Here is a 17529-nt window from a genome sequence, read left to right on the forward strand (position 1 = left end):
AGAACTCTTAACCACTGCACCACCAGGCGGTTCAGCAGGGAGGGAAGGAGCAGCTGTCTGGAGCCAGGAGTTGCTTTCTGCCCTCCAGGTGTGGGGAGAGAACCTCCAGCAGGAGATGTCTCCCTGAGCCTTGGTGCTAACGCTGCTGAAGATCCCAGCTCACGCGATGGTGCCCTTCCCTGGCCTCTGCCACAGGTTGCGGGGTGCTGCGGGGGCCCATTTTCTGACTCGCAATGGCGAACCAGTGCAAGGTCCAAGTGTGCAAAATTCCCATCATGCCTGGATGACATCTCAACAGCTTGGGTGTCCTGAGGGAGACCACAACCACCTTGGTCCTAGTGATAGGAGACACCCAACCACCCAGGTGATGACGGGAATAATAATAATTTATTATTTGTACCCCGCCCATCTGGCTGGGTTTCGCTTCCAACAAAGACCAAAAAAACACTAAAATGTCACACATTAAAAACTTCCCTGAACAGGGCTGCCTTCAGATGTCTTCTGAATGTCAGGTAGTTGTTTATCTCTTTGACATCTGATGGGAGGGCGTTCCACAGGGTGGGCACCACTACCGAGAAGGCCCTCTGCCTGGTTCCTGTAACATCACTTCTCGCAGTGAGGGAACCGCCAGAAGGCCCTCGGTGCTGGACCTCAGCATCTGGGCAGAACGCTGGGGGTGGAAACGCTCCTTCAAGGTGGTCTTGTCAATATGTGCAAGGAAACATGAGCCGCTGGGGTGTGGGCCTTGCCCTATGGGGTGGGCAGGAGGGCAAAGACAAGCATCTCAAGAGAAGTGCCTTTTGCCTGATGGGGGGGGATGAGTATTGCTGTAGTATCTCTGTGTCCTTGCAATCCTTAGCTTTCCTTTCCAGAAAAGCCAAGCGGGTTTCCCAGCCCTGCTGTGCCTGCAGAGAGTGGCTTGCCTAAGGGGTCAGCAAGCAAACAAGTGCCCCCCCCTTTGCCAGGGTGGAGTGGTCTTGGGGTCCAGAGGCTTGCAGGAGCCTCTCCCCCCAAAGAGGAAAGCCACACACACACCTTGAACAAAAGCAAGGGAATGGGCGCTGGCGTTTCCGAACAATAAGAGGACAGATACAATTTCTCTTTGCTTGCATTTTCATATCGTTGGAGCCAAACACGAGTGGTAAAGCCAACCATCTCTTCTAGGGATGGCATCTCTGACAGTGGGGAGCAGTGGCGTAGCGTGGGGGGTGCAAGGGGGGCCTGCCGCACCGGGCGCAACATCTGGGGGGGGCGCGCTCGCCGCCTCCGGAGTCGCTGAAGAGCCTCGGGCGCAGGCTGTAGCAGAGCCCCATGTCTCGCGGAACCAACGAGCTGGCAGCGGCTCTCAGCACTCGCCGTGGTCCCCGCGCATCAGGGCTGCGGAGGGCGCGCCAGGCAGCCCCTCCTCACAGCCCTGCCGCCACCGCTGCTGCTGCAGCTGCTGGGCCATGTTGCATTTTCCTCACCTCTCTGCCCTCCTCCTCCTCCGGGCAAGCGGCGTCATTTGAGCGGCAGTGCCAGTGGCAACTCGCCTCAGATCACCTGACGTGGCAGGTTAGGGGGCGCAAATTACTTGCCTTGCCCCAGGTGCTGACAACCCATGCTACGCCGCTGGTGGGGAGCAAAGCTATTTCTCTACCTCTGTGTCTCCGTTTGGGGTGATTCCCATAGCTGTGCGCCTGCCTCTTGCTGTGGTTGTTGCCTTCAAGGAACAGGCCCTCAGTAGCCCGGAGAGAATCCTTTTGCCCTCCGCTCATCCATTTGGCTCAACCGTGCCCCCAAACACATATTTCTTTGGAAAGCCGAATCACGAAAATACAATAAATTATTCAAAAGAAAGCAAATGTATGTATCTGTGCTTTGCATATTTATGGTGGGCCTTGACTCGGAGCACAGCTTCTGGGCCAAAGATGATATGCCCCCTGATTTGAAGGTCTGTAGCCTACACTGATATCCCCAAAGCTCCTGGGAGGTGGAGAGGTCACCTAGGGTCATAGAACCTTTGCGTTATCTGGTCCAACCCTTTGCAATGTAGGAATTCCTGCTAAAGAATCTCTGACAAACGGCCATCCAAGCTCTGTTGGAAAACCTCCAAGGAAGGAGAGACCGCTACTTCCTGAGGGAGTCTGTTCCACTGTCGACCACTCTTACCGTCATAAAGTTCTTCCTTTGAATCCATTGGTTTGGGTCCTACCATTTTTAGCAGCGGAAAACAAGCTTGCTCCAACTTCCATGGAAGATCTCTTGTGATAATTGGAAGGTGCCCACCTCTCAGACTTCTCTTCTCCAGGCCAAACGTGCCCAACTTCCTCCACCGTTCCTCACAAGACCCCTTTATGGTCTTGGTTCCCCTCCTCTGCCCACCTTCCTGCTTGTCAATATCCTTCTAAAACTATGGTGACAAGAACCAGACATCGGACCCCCAGTGTGGCCTGACCAAGGCAGAAGAGAACGGTTCTGTGGCTTCCCTTTAAAAAAAAAAAAATTATTCAAAGTTATAACAAAACATATTTCCCAAAAACATATAATTCCCCCCCCCATTTTTCCTCCCTCCCCCTCCCCCCATAAAACCCATTCCCCCACCCCCCCCACCCCGACTTCCCTCAGTTCCAGTCTTTGGTTTCTCCAATAATGCTATTTTCTGCATGTTACACAGTTGTATAGCTCCTCCAACTGTTTAGCTAATTATTATCAGTAAAAAATTTGTGAATGTTCATTCAAAACCTGCCAAGGAGTCCAGTTCGCTTTGTTGCGTCTTCAAATACTTTGTGAAAGGTTCCCATTCATCCTTAAAGTCACAGTTATCCTTATTTCGTAGTTTATATGTCAATTTTGCCAGTTCTGCATAGTCCATCAATTTTCCTTGCCATGATTCTTTAGTTGGGGTTTCTTCAGTCTTCCATCCTTCTGCTACCAGAACTCTCACGATTCTGTGGCTTCCCTTGATCTGGACTTCTCCATAAAAGTTGTCTCCTCCCAAGAACCCAGTTCCATTGGGGGAAACGGAGCAGCCAGCTGCCAGAGTAGCATCATGACTAAGAGGTTGCCCCCAATTCGAATCTCGCTTCTTTAGCAGTGGGTGGCTTTAGAGCAGCCCCCCCTCCTTTCTCAGAGCCTCCTGGGTGCATGAGATGATGACAGTGGCCTACCTTGCAGGGTCATCGCAAGAACTGCAGTGTGATTATGAGAAACCAGTAGGAGAAGACTTCAGTCTCCCAGGGCATTCTATACAAGATCTCAAAGCAGCTGTCTTATTACAAAAGAATTTCAGAAATAGACTGGAAAGAGAAGTTGCTGAATTGCAACTTATTACCAAACTTAAAACCACGGAGAGACCTGGTCTGAATAGAGACATTGGATTCTTATCTCATTATACATGATAAAGCTATTTTTAGCCATCTCACCCCTTGCTTTTTCCTGTAAGACCAACTGCAGTGGTTAACAGTCAACAGGTTTACCCCACCTATCCGCCAATCACCCATTCCCACACCCTTCTGAGTAATACCCCTACCCACCTTCTCACTATCTTTTTTTTTAAAAAAATAATTTTTATTAAATTTTCCATTTTAACAATCCAATCAAATCACATTGAATATTCCAAATTATACAAATACATATCATGTAGTCCAAATCTTCTGCCAAATTAGAATTTTTTTTGTTGGGACTTCCCATGCTTCACTATCTATAAGGGTCTGGTGACTTCTGTTTCAGTGTATCGGAAGAAGTGTGCATGCACACCAAAGCTCATACCAAGAAGAAACTTAGTTGGTCTCTAAGGTGCCACTGGAAGGATTTTTTTTTTGTTTTGTTTTATTTATTTAATTTTGTTTCGACTATGGCAGACCAACACGGCTACCTACCTGTAACTATGACTATCTGGGACATTTTAAGCACAATGTGGGTTCTGAAGAGGGTCTGATGGGTGCCTGTGATGAACAAAGACTGCCCAATTCTAGGCCTAGCTGGACATTGTGAGTCCTGCCAAGGGGCTTTTTGCCTTAGGAGCTGAAGCTGTTTTTCTTGGTTTCTCCAGCTCTAAAGCCTCCATACCATTCACGCGCACCATGAGCCCTCTGTGGCGTCTCTGGGGTCCCCACTCCATCCTCCTCCATGTCCCTCTCATCTCCCTTCAGCTGTGACTCTCTGCGCATGGAGGAGAGCATTCACATACAAACAAATAGGATCAGTCTCATCAATGGCAAACAATTTGTTTGTTTTTTTAATTAATATTTTATTAAGTTTTATCAGTGAAAAAATTCAGAAAGAATACAAAAACAGAAAAATACAAAGTCAAAATACAAAAATACAAACATTAAGCACAAAAAAGAAAAAAGAAAAAAGAAAAAAGAAAAACACATAAAGAAAAAAGCAAAACTCCCTCTTTTTTTACTCATCTTTAGTTAACTTATTTTCCTGACTTCCTCACGCCTCCCTTTTTTGTATCCCTTTTTCAAAGTTGGTTCAGCAAATTCATATCCAATTTAGTTTATCTATTTATCAATCAATCCCATCTTACATTTTACCTTGTTGCTAGAACCCCTTCAATTCATTTCAATGTCATCAACATTCAAAATTTTTGCAATGTTTCTGTAAATAAGTCTTAAATTTCCTCCAATCTTCTTCCACCAACTCTTCTCCCTGGTCTCGGATTCTGCCAGTCATTTCCGCCATTTCCATGTAGTCCATTAATTGCAATGGCAAACAGTTTGAAGCAGAGAAGGCCGTGTGGAAACCTAGGGGAAGAAGGAGCTGCCTTCTCCTAGGCCAGAACTGTGCTCCGTATAGGTCAATGCCGTCTACACTGGCTAGCAGACAGCAGTACTCCAGGGATTCCTCCTAGCAGGGGCTGAAACTGGGACCTTCCACATGCCAAGCTACGATGGCAAGACAGCATTGCCAAGCCTAGGCAGCAGACACAACCCCTCTCCCTCCCACTTCCCCAAGGGGGGCCTTTGCTTCTTGAAGCTCCAGAGACTGATGGTATCCCGACAATCTGCATTTACATTCTCGCTCTCCCTTGTTGTCCAAGTGGAAGCAGCTAAACATCTGCACTTGGGAGGTGATGATGCTTCCTGGGCAGGAGAGAGAAATGGAGGGTTCGCCCACGCTTCTGCTTGTTCTGTTCCTAGAAAGCACTGGTCCAAGCATTTCTCTGCTTGACCCGCACTTTCTAGGCATGGATTTTTTGCTACGTCAATCTGGAGAAAACCTGAATTGCTATTTGCTCCTATCAAGCACTAGAGAGCGGGTTTTTCCTGGGGGAAAGCAGGGCACAAGGGGAAGTGTACATAGATAAGCCCTGAGAGCCTTTGAGAGCTCCAGACTGTTGCTATGGCCTGGGAAACCAGCAAGAGGGATTAAAGTGCAAGAGCACCTTTGACTGTGGTGGCAGAGCGTAGCCTTGGATAGCTCTCTCCTCCTCCATCAATTTGTCTGATCCCCTGTCAAAGCCACCTAGATCAGTGGTCATCTCTGCCCCCTGTGGGAGGGAGTTCCACAGGTTAAATATGCGCTCTGTGAGGCTGGAACAAGCCTGTTTTCTCCTACTCAGGAGGGTAGGACCCAAACCAAGGGCTTCAAGGTACGAGAAAGGAGTTTGCAACTAAACTTCAGGAAGAACTTTCTGAGGATAATGGCTGTTTCACACTGGAATGAACTTCCACAAGAGGTGGTGGACTCTCCTTCCTTGGAGCTTTTAAGAAGAGGTTGGGTGGCCACCCGTCATGTATGATCTAGTTGAGATTCCTGTATTTCAGGGGGTAGGACTAGATGACCCTTGGTGTCCCTTCCAAGTCAACAATTCTATGACTCTATTATTCTATCCACCCTGAATCTTCCAACAGTCAGCTGTGATGGTTGTCCATAAGCTCTGGTCTTATGAGAGAGGAAGAAAAACTTCATCTCTGTCATGCATAATTTTATGATCTTCTATCGTGTTGCCTCTTCCTCTCCATTTCCCTAAACTGAAGAGTCCCAAACCCTGCAATCGTTCCTCATTGTGGAGTGGCTCCATCCCTCCCCCCGCTCCAAATTTGTCTATTTCATTTTACATGTTAAAATTTACAGTCATACCACAACACCTTCCATAAGTACAAGATTCCCACAAATCTCAATACTTCCCTCTTCCCCGGGTCCCATTGTTAAACCTTTTCTACTGCATCTTTTTATAAAAATCCACATTTTTTTAACATCTCCATTGTATCCATAGTTCCTCTTACATTACAAGTGTTACTGCAATCCCGCTAACAATTTTAACTGTTTACATTGGTCTCCCAGGTCAATTATAATTTCACCCCATTCCTTATTAAAATTTTGGTCTCCCTGATTTCTGATTTTTCCAGTCATTTTTGCCATTTTGACATAGTCCAACAATTTGATCTGCCATTCTTCTCTGGTAGGGATTTTGTCTTCTTTCCATCTCTGGGCCAATATAATCTGTGCAGCTGTGGTTGCATACATAAATAATCTTTTCTGTTCCCTTGGGATTTCGGCACCTCAAATTCCTAATAAGAAAGCTTCTGGGTTTTTTGTAAAAGTTATTTGAAACATTTTTTTTCAATTCAATATATATCATTTCCCAGAACGCTTTTATTACCTTGCACATCCACCACATATGATAGAAGGTGCCTTCCTTTTCTTTACATTTCCAACAGATATTTGTACCTGTCTTCTTCATTTTTGCTAATTTGCTGGGAGTTAAATACCAATGGTACATCATTTTCATATCATTTCCTTTCAACGTACAACATGCCGTAAATTTCAAATTGTCTCTCCATAATTTCTCCCGTGATGAAAGCTGTATATTATACCCCAAATCTCTTCCCCAGTGTATCTGTCCCTTCCCAGTCCCAGCGGGTACCAGACACAACAAGAATAATATATTTGTACCCCGCCCATCTGCCTGGGTTTCCCCAGCCACTCTGGGCCGCTTCCAACAAACACCAAAAATAAACTAAAATGTCACACATTAAAAACTTCCCTGAACAGAGCTGCCTTCAGATGTCTTCTGAATGTCAGGTAGTTGTTTATCTCTTTGACATCTGATGGGAGGGCGTTCCACAGGGCGGGCGCCACTACCGAGAAGGCCCTCTGCCTGGTTCCCTGTAGCTTTGCTTCTCGCAGGGAGGGAACCGCCAGAAGGCCCTCGGAGCTGGACCTCAGTGTCCAGGCTGGATGATGGGGGTGGAGACGCTCCTTCATGTCTACTGGGCCAAGGCCATTTAGGGCTTTAAAGGTCAGCACCAACACTTTGAATTGTGCTCAGAAACGTACTGGGAGCCAGTATAGGTCTTTCAAGACCGGTGTTATGTGGTCTCGGCGGCCGCTCCCAGTCCCCAGTCTAGCTGCCGCATTCTGGATTAGTTGCAGTTTCTGGGTCACCTTCAAAGGTAGCCCCACATAGAGCGCATTGCAGTAGTCCAAGTGGGAGATAACTAGAGCATGCACTACTCTGGTGAGACAGTCTGCGGACAGGGAGGGTCTCATCCTGCGTACCAGGTGGAGCTGGTAGACAGCTGCCCTGGACACAGAATGGACCTGTGCCTCAATGGACAGCTGTGAGTCCAAAATGACTCCCAGGCTGCGCACCTGGTCCTTAAGGGGCACAGTTACCCCATTCAGGACCAGGGAGTTCTTCTCCTGAACATACCCCACAAGTCACCGGAGGTTTAGGATCAGAGTTCTCCTAGAAGGGCTACCTGGTAGAAGTTTATAAATCATGAATAGCATTGAGAAAGTAGATGGAGCAAAGCTTTTCTCCTGCACTCATAAGACTAGAACTCATGAGCTCTCCAGGGTTTCTAACTGGCAGGGATCTGACGTTTTCCTTTCTGGGGGCTGATTCTTACCTTTCAGCACATCCAGTCTCTCTCCAGACATGCATCACTTCCGAGGTTGAACCTGCCGATGACTCACGGCTGCTTCATCAAAAGTGCAGCCTTCTTGCCCATCACTCTTCATCCAAAACCCCACACAACCCTTCAGAAATTAGAGCCAGCAGCTTGCAAAACCAGCTGCAAAATGATGCAAAGCAGTTTTCTAAATATATGTATATATATGGCATGCAATTGGACAATGAAACTGCTATGCAATTCAAGAAGAGCAGCATTTGGTCTGAGCTGGAAGCCAGACTGGAGGCCACAAGCCCAAAGGGAGCTACTGGGCCAGGACAGAGAAGACAAAACTGGGTTGCAGGTTGTTGTGGGGTCAACACCATTGCCAGAGTCAGATTTAGGGTGGTGTGGGTGGTTCTGCCTCACGGGACGCCAAGCCGAGGGGGGGGGGGAGGCAAAATTGAGACAACTCATATGTGAGAAGATCCATTTGGGGACGCCAAATATTGGACTTGCACACCGTATTACGAAAGATTGCTCAAATTGGTCCCTGCCATTGCTTGATTAGCCATGTGCAACCCCTGCTTTGCCGCCGAACCGGCATTTTGCCTGTGTGCTACACCGATCTGAGCATTAAAAGTTTTTTGGTAGGAACAGCAGCCTGAGTTCCAAGTTCTTCATGGAGTGGGAACCAGGACAGGTCCAGGGAATCAGGGACTCTGCCAGCCATCCTAGTGGAAGTCAACTGAGCCCCAGGGCAAGACAGTCTTTGGAACTGGGGCTTGTCAAAAGGTCTCAGGCGTTAGGGTTTTTTTGTTTGCCTGGTCTGGGTCAAAGCTAAATCTGCACAGCACCAATTGGCTGCCCTTTCTGTCAATTACAAAGCTGCCTTGCCTCTACTTGGAGCCGGCAGTCCATAGCACTGATTGGCCAGCCCTCATGTCAATCACAAAGGCATCCTCCCTTCACCCAACAGTTTTCAAAGTGTTTGGAAACAGTGAAAAACTATGAACAAAACAAACATTTCATCAGATAGACGTATCGGGCACTCAAGTGATTGTGAAGGATTAAAAGGAAAAAGGGACACCAAAGATCCAAAAGGATCTCTCCAAATTGGAGAAACAGGCATTTGAATCAGAGAATCCTAGAGTTGGAAGGGACCCTGAGTCCTGTGCAATGCAGGAATCTTGCCCATAGCCATTCCTGGGCTCAAATCACCAACCTTTGGGTTAACAGCCAGACTTACTGAGGCAAAAAGTAATAATCCAATTTTGCATATAAACTTATGGGGTTGGCAGTGACCGATGAGGACTAGTATCTTGGGGGTCATCGACAATGCTTTTGGTAGAAGACCGATAGCTTTTGGTGCTAACTCAGTGACTGCACGGGAATTTAACATTTTAGTCAAGAATGGGAAATATTTTAGTCCAGAGCGGGAAAAGTCGTTGGATCCCAGCTCCAGCCAGGCTGGCCAGTGGTCAAAATGATGGGAGCCGCAGTTCCACAGTGTCTGGAGGGGCTCCTCTCCCCCAGTTTCACCATCCCTGGTTTAAGTTCATAAATTCGGCAAGAGTTCCCAAAAGCCCCCTGGATCCACTCCTTTTTAGCTTGTGGGCTAACCTCTGTTGCAGGTGGTTCTTCACAGAATTGTAGAGTTCCTGCAGTCCTTCGGTTATGCTAATCTCTTTATCACATTTTGCCATTGCAACCATCTCAGATCAATTGTTGGTCTCTTCTGCCTTATTTAGCTCCTTCTCTTACCCCTTCCCCGTTGCCTCTCTGGATGGTTTCCTGCTTCTGAGGCACTTGCTATTTGTTTTCAGATTTTTGCTCCTCCTTTCTTCCCCGTAAAGCGTTTGCGCTCTTTCTTCTGCTCACTGGGGCAAGGCCTCCCTCCCTCGCCTCTCGTCCTCCTGGACCCCTTTCTTCTCCGCGACGCACCTTTTAGCCGGAGCCTCTTTCTTCGCGTTAACTGAGACCTTCAAAGGATGCTAAACGCCTTTTGAGAGGCGCATTTCCTTTGCAGGCAGCCATGGAACAATTCTAGCCTTTAGAAATATTTTCAACCACTTCATACGGCGCAGGAATCAGGGCTCCTCCAGTCGACCTCATTATTCAGCATCCGTCCCGATTCCTTTGCACAAGGCTTGTGCGGAGGGTAGATCACAGCCAGCCTTTATCAAACATTTATTCCGATTTGCTTGCACGGAGGTTACATGGCAACGAGCAACCATCCTGATTGGCTTACAGAGTTTTTAAACAGCATCCTGTTCATCATTTGACCATCTCCCACTTTTCAATGTCCCTTCCCTAATCACTAAATGTCCATTTGTTGTTGTTTAAGTGGGTGTGCTGGTCCGGGGGGGGGGGGGTACCGTGCGGCGTGGTCTGAGTCCGGTCCTAGTTCGAGGGTAAGGAGGCTGTCCGTCAAGGGCGAAGCGGGGTCCAAGGCAAGGAGCCGGGCGTGGTCAGGAACTCTGGAAGAGCAGGACAGGGTGCTGGCAGGAACAGGTTACCATCGAAGTTGCTCCCACAACCTGGGAATGGGCTGACTGGCCTTTATCTCCTCTGAGGCATAGGGCGGCCCCGGCCCACAGGTGACTCGCCTCTCCTGGCCTTAAGGCAAGCACTCCTCCTGTGAGAACTTAGTTCCTTCTGCCTCTCTGCCCTGAGCCTCTGCAGCTCTGGAGAGGCTGGAGGGTTACTGGACCCAGAGGCAGCTTCACCTTCCCCTGACAGGGCTGGGAGAGGAGCACCTGCAGGCAATGGGTCCTCGATCACCTCTGGAGCCAGAGCGGATTCAGCTGGTGTCTGCTCCTGAGGATCCTGTACAGGTGAGGGCCCTTCAGGTTCAAGCCCCTGCCTCAGCTCAGCTGGCCCTGGAGGTGGGGACTCCTGTGCAGGCTGGGATTCCTCAGGTTAAGCCTCTGAATCGGATTCCCAGGCCATCACAGTGGGTTTGTTGCACTTGGTCAACAGAGCTCTGTAATCCAGTTGTGTTGCAGAAATCTAAATCCTGATCTGCTTACAGGGTTTTTAAACAGCATCCCGTTCATCATTTGATCATCTCCCACTTTTCAATGTCCCTTCCCTAATCAGAAAAGGTCCATTTGTTGTTGTTTAAGTGGGTTTGTTACACTTGGTCAACAGAGCTCTGTAATCCAGTTGTTTTGCAGAAATCTAAATTTCTGGAATGCCCTTCATTTGCTCCTTGCAAATCCTGAGAGCCTGAATGTGACCTTAGGCTGAAAGTAATATCTTTGATGCGGGAGGTGCTGTGGTCTAAACCACTGAGCCTTGGGCTTGCCAATCAGAAGGTCGGCGGTTCAAATCCCCGCAATGGGGTGAGCTCCTGTTGCCCGGTCCCTGCTCCTGCCAACCTAGCAGTTCAAAAGAACATCAAAGTGCAAGTAGATAAATAGGTACCACTCCCGCAGGAAGGTAAACGGTGTTTCCGTGCACTGCTCTGGTTCACCAGAAGCAGCTTAGTCATGCTTGCCACATGACCCGGAAGCTGTACGCCGGCTCCCTCGGCCAATAAAGCGAGATGAGCGCCGCAACCCCAGAGTCGGCCATGACTGGACCTAATGGTCAGGGGTACCTTTACCTTTACCTCATATCTTTGAATTCCCCCTAAATCCCACCCTGGCCAAAATAAGTTTGTTACATGGCTACCTTCCAGCCACCATGGAGGCAGATTTTAGCAATTAAGTTAGATACTTCCCTTGAAGTAGCAACAGTTTCATTTTTGGATTCTTTAAGACCGTGATGGAAGCCATCGGGTGGGTGTCTAAATGGTTCTGACAGCCAGTGTTCCTTGGACAGACTCCAGAACATCTGCGTTTGTCAACATGCTTTAACACCAGAACTTGTGGACATGTAATGAAGCTGAATGCTGGAAGGTTTGGGACAGATAAAAAAAGTCCTTCATGCAGTGCATAGTTTATTTTATTTTATTTGTGCTTTTCATGTTCATACATTTCACTAATTTTACAATCATTTTAACACTTCAAATCTTGACTTCCTTCCCCCTCTTTCTGCAGTTCCTTAAATTTATTTTTAATATCTTCTGAATATCCAAATTAACTTAATTTGTTCATTTATTCATCTGCTTTAATTATATACTCTTATAAAACCGCAGGTTATCACAATAACCCTGCCAATGTTCTTATCTGTTTGCAATTTATCTGTAAATATTCAACAAACACATTTCCCTTCTTTTATAAAAAGTTTGTTATCTTGATTTCTTGTTCTTCTGGTAAGTTTTGCCATTACTTTATATTCCCTAAGTTTTTGTATCCATTCTTCCTTTGCTGGGACTTCTGCTTCTTTCCATTTGGGGGCGAGTAGCATTCTTGCCGCTGTAGCAGCATACATGAATAAGTTTCTATACAGTTTAGGTAGTTCTGCCCCTATACAGTGGTGCCTCGCAAGACGAAAAGAATCCGTTCTGTGATTCTCTTCGTCTAGCGGTTTTTTCGTCTTGCGAAGCAAGACCATTGACAGATTAGCGGATTAGCGCTATTAGTGGCTTTTAGCGGCTTATCTGCTGATCGGATCAGCTGATAAGCAGCTTAGCGGCTTAGAAAAAGGGGGGAAGGGGGGGGAAACCCGCAGGAACTCGCAAGGCATTGTCGTCTTGCGAAGCAAGCCCATAGGAGATTCGTTTTGCGAAGCACCTCCAAAACGGAAAACTCTTTCGTCTAGCGAGTTTTCCATCTTGCGAGGCATTCGTCTTGCGGGGCACCACTGTAATGCTCAAAAGAAAAGCTTCTGGTTGTTGTTTTTTACAAACATTATTTTAAACATCCTTTTAATTTCATTATATATCATTTCCCAGTAAGCTTTAACCTTACTATAGTCCATAGTTAAACACAGGAGGCAGGGATGGTCACCAACTTGGGTTTTACAATTTAATATTCAACACAATCATCATAAACACAATACAAAAATACAAATATTCTGATTGGTGTTTTTTTTAAAAAAAACCCCAACCCAAACACATAAAAGATGAACGATAAAATTCTTGCTTAACAATAATAATGATAATAATAATACAGTCGTACCTTGGAAATCAAACGGGCAATCCATTCCGGAAGTTCATTTGACTTCCAAAACATTCGGAAACCAAAGTGTGACTTCCGATTGGCTGCAGGAAGCTCCCACAACCAATCGGAAGCCCCGTCAGACGTTTGGCTTCCAAAAGAACGTTCGGAAACCGAAACACTCACTTCTGGGTTTCGATCGTTCAGAAGCTGATTTGTTCAGGAGCCAAGGCGTTCGAGATCCAAGGTACAACTGTAACAACAATAACTGCCTCTTCCATTTAAGTGGGAAACATTGAAATAATAAAAATAAAAGACCTTCTCTTTCGTGTAGGTTCTCCACCTGTGGGTCCCCAGATGCTGTTGGACTACAACTCCCATCACCCCTGAGCTCTGGCCTTGCTAGGTAGGGGTGATGGGAGTTGTAGTTCAACAACATCTGGGGACCCACAGGTGGAGAAAGGCTGGTGTAGGCCTTGACTATGGTTAGGAAGCTGCCTGGCAGCTGAGCAAACTGGGAACATTTTGCAGTCTCCAGGAATCACTCGCTGGCCCTTTGTCTTTTCTCCTCCTGACATTTGGACGTGCAAATCCCAGCTTCCTCCCCTCTGACCGAGGGTATCTCTTCGTTTCAGCGGAGACTCCGATTGAGGAGTTCACCCCGACGCCCGCATTCCCGGCTCTCCAATACCTGGAGTCCGTGGACGTGGAAGGTGTGGCCTGGCGAGCAGGACTTCGCACGGGAGACTTCCTGATTGAGGTGAGTCCCGGAAAAGCGTGGCCAGCAAAGGAGGAGGGTCAAATCTGCCCACCATGGGAACTGGGGTTCTCCTCTGTGCTAGATAAAGGACCTCTTTATTTATTGCGTTTATCTGTTACATTTCTGTTAACGGAAAAATCTGAGGGCTCCCTTGGACAAAAACAAAGACACCAACCAGGATTACTTGGAGCAAAACAGCAGCCTGTAGGGCTTGGCCTTTATTGATCTGTTGCAACAGGGTGCTCCCCTCACTTGCAGGAGAGAGGAAAAGACACAGAAAAATGGTGTGCAAGGCCTTATAAAGACTTTTGAAATTGCCGCCCTGTAGATCAAGACCACCCCCAGAAACATCATACATACATCACAGAAGGGGTGTAACCTAAGACCACCACTCAGATACAGTGGTGTCCCGCAAGACGAATGCCCCGCAAGACGGAAAACTTGCTAGACGAAAGAGTTTTCCGTTTTGGAGGTGCTTCGCAAAACGAATCTCCTATCGGCTTGCTTCGCAAGACGAAAATGTCTTGCGAGCTCCTGCGGGTTCCCCCCCCTTTTTTCTAAGCCACTAAGCCGCTAAGCCACTAAGCTGATAAGCCGCTAAAAGCCGCTAAAAGCCGCTAATAGCGCTAATTCGCTAATCCGTCAATGGGCTTGCTTTGCAAGACGAAAAAAACCGCTAGACGAAGAGAATCACAGAACGGATTCTTTTCGTCTTGCGAGGCACCACAGTACATCACACCTACATCACAGAAAAGGCGGTCTTAAAACAGAAATTTGAATGTTGTTTTTCTCCTGTCGTTGTTTATCTCCTGTCTGGCAGGTTACTTGATTGGATTGCCTGGGGAGCCTGGCCAGTCTTTTGTAGTGATAATACTTAGTTCCTGGGCCAGGTCACAGGCTCACCCTATTCATACACAGGCATACCCTTAAGACAGGATTTGTGAAGGAAAAGACAATGGGGAGGCTTTTCCAGTTTGACCTTGCAGAGAAAACATTTGCTCAGTTTAGGAATCAAAATGGTTCCAGGTTGGCCTTCCTGTGCTGATCTATGTATGTGCTTGGTTAGTACACTTATGAACATTATCATATCTGGGCTGCATCAATAGGAGTATAGCATCTAGATCAAGGGAAGTAATAGTGCCACTGTATTCTGCTCTGGTCAGAACTCACCTGGAGTACTGTGTCCAGTTCTGGGCACCATAGTTCAAGAAGGACACTGACAAACTGGAACGTGTCCAGAGGAGGGCAACCAAAATGGTCAAAGGCCTGGAAACGATGCCTTATGAGGAACGGCTAAGGGAGCTGGGCATGTTTAGCCTGGAGAAGAGGAGGTTAAGGGGTGATATGATAGCCATGTTCAAATATATAAAAGGATGTCATATAGAGGAAGGAGAAAGGTTGTTTTCTGCTGCTCCAGAGAAGCGGACACGGAGCAATGGATCCAAACTACAAGAAAGAAGATTCCACCTAAACATTAGGAAGAACTTCCTGACAGTAAGAGCTGTTTGACAGTGGAATTTGCTGCCAAGGAGTGTGGTGGAGTCTCCTACTTTGGAGGTCTTTAAGCAGGGGCTTGACAACCATATGTCAGGAGTGCTCTGATGGTGTTTCCTGCTTGGCAGGGGGTTGGACTCGATGGCCCTTGTGGTCTCTTCCAACTCTATGATTCTATATATAGTCTTGATGCTGCAGTACTGGGAGCTAAAGGGGAGTGGGTGGTGCTGTGGTCTACACCACTGAGCCTCTTCGGCTTGCCGATCAGAAGGTCGGCAGTTTGAATACACACCACGGGGTGAGCTCCCGTTGCTCTGTCCCAGCTCCTGCCAACCTAGCAGTTCGAAAGCATGCCAGTGCAAGTAGATAAATACCGTAGATTCTGGCGTATTAGGTGACTGGGCGTATAAGACGATCCCAAACTTTTGCTGTTCGATTTTAGAGTTATAGAGTTTGAGCACCGCCAGGGGGCAGAGCGCGCACCCCTCCGCTGCCTCTGCCATCACAGCAGCAGCAGCAGCCCAAGGCAAGGCGTTTGGCGGGTGGGTGGGTGAGCGCCATGCTTGGAAGGATTTTCGTGTCCCCTTCTGTGGGGAGGGAGGAGGAGCGACAGCAGAAGGGGCGCCTCTGCTCACCGGCTCCCTCTCCTCCTTCCCAACGCTTATACCTGGCGTATAAGACGACCCCCGACTTTTGGGGAGGTTTTCCAGGGATAAAAAGTCGTCTTGTACGCCGGAACATACGGTAGGTACAGCTCCGGCTGGAGGGTAAATGGTGTTTTCGTGCACTCTGGCTTACATCACTGTGTCCTGTTGCACCAGAAGTGGTTTAGTCCTGCTGGCCCCATGACCTGGAAAGCTGTCTGTGGACAAACGCCGGCTCCCTTGGCCTGATGTGAAATGAGCGCCGCAACCCCATAGTCTCCTTGACTGGATTTAACCTTCCAGGGGTCCTTTGCCCTTTTTTACCTTTTTACTGGGAGCCAAGCCAGGGTTTGGCTTCATGTTACATGCAAACCTGAAGTTGCCTTGCTCCAAACAAACCACCACCTGCAGCCAAGGTGTGCTTTGCCGATCATGCCTTGTTTGGGGAAGGCAATCTACTGATCAATCTCTGGGAAAATTAGGTAGAGCACATTCGATCGCTGGCTCCTCCATCCGGCCCTACCCCGTCCTCTAGATTGCTAGAACGAAAGACCAAGGCCTCGCTGACAGTTTCATTAGCCATCTGTCGGTGAGTGGTTTTTTGTCCCCTAAGCTCGACAACTTTGACCTGAACCCCCAGAAAACGGGGTAGATCACTGCCAGTTTTTTAATGTGTGAGTAGATCGCAGTCTCCTGGAAGTTGGCTGTCCCTGGACTAGACGGTCCTTAGGGACTCTTCCAACTCTGAAGTCCATTGGTTCTTTGACAAACCATGGCTTAGCTATTGATGCTGCAGCACCAGCAGTGGGGAATGAGTGACAGCTGCCACCATTTCTCTCTGGGCACCAGCATGCCTTCTTCTTCATGGCAAGTCACAGTTGGGATGATGCTTACGTGTGATCAGGCCACGCTGCTCTGCTGTTCTCTGTCCTTGAGGACAAATTCCAGATTTCCTGAAGCATCAAGCTTGTTCAGTCATGCTGCCGCAATGGAGAAGGCCCCTATTTTGTAATTTAAGGAGTTGGGTGGGAAAATGCTTCTGTTTACAAGACAAATGCACAGTTGTTAAGGTTCAGCACTTACGCAGGAAGAAACAGCTGCACAAATATGAGATGGGAGACACTGGGCTTACTATAAGGTTACCAGACGTCCCCGTTTCCTGGGGAGAGTCCCCAGATTTAAAAACCAGCCCCCTGACAAAATCCATCTATTTAGTAGGAAGTTGAAAACTGTCCCCTGATTCATTGAAAAAAAATCTGGTAACCTTAGCTTACTAGCAGTGCATGTGAAAAAGATCTCGGGGTCTTAGTAGACCACAAGCTGAACATGAGCCCACAGTGTGATGCAGCAGCAAAAAAGGCTAACGCTATTCTAGGCTGCATCAACAGAAGTCTAGTGTCCAGATCAAGGGAAGCCATAGTACTGTTCTGTTCTGCCTTGGTCAGGAGTCCTGCATCCAATTCTGGGCTCCACAATTTAAGAAGGATGTTGACAAGCCGGAAGGTGTGCAGAGGAGGCAACCAAGATGATCAAGGGTCTGGAAACCAAGCCTTATGGGGAACGGTTGGGGGATTTGGGTATGTTTAACTGTTTAACGTGTCCAGAGGAGGGCAACCAAAATGGTCAAAGGCCTGGAAACGATGCCTTATGAGGAACGGCTAAGGGAGCTGGGCATGTTTAGCCTGGAGAAGAGGAGGTTGAGGGGTGATATGATAGCCATGTTCAAATATATAAAAGGATGTCACATAGAGGAG

The 17529-nt window shown here is 47.7% G+C and overlaps 1 protein-coding gene across 11 annotated transcripts in view; it reads left to right on the forward strand.

The window, feature by feature from the left end:
• Window positions 1-17529, forward strand: part of SHANK3 (SH3 and multiple ankyrin repeat domains 3) — a 443257-nt gene that overhangs the window by 358314 nt on the left and 67414 nt on the right. For all 11 annotated transcript variants that reach the window (XR_014516107.1, XR_014516108.1, XM_083460914.1 and 8 more), the window contains one exon: window positions 13513-13637. Coding sequence is in view for 9 of the 11 variants with exons in the window: in XM_083460914.1 (XP_083317040.1) it covers window positions 13513-13637 (125 nt within the window). In the remaining 2 variants the exon portion in view is untranslated. The remainder of the gene's footprint in view (window positions 1-13512; window positions 13638-17529) is intronic.

This window comes from Podarcis liolepis (assembly GCF_965112155.1).
Source record: "Podarcis liolepis genome assembly, chromosome: 10".
Taxonomy (NCBI): domain Eukaryota; kingdom Metazoa; phylum Chordata; class Lepidosauria; order Squamata; family Lacertidae; genus Podarcis; species Podarcis liolepis.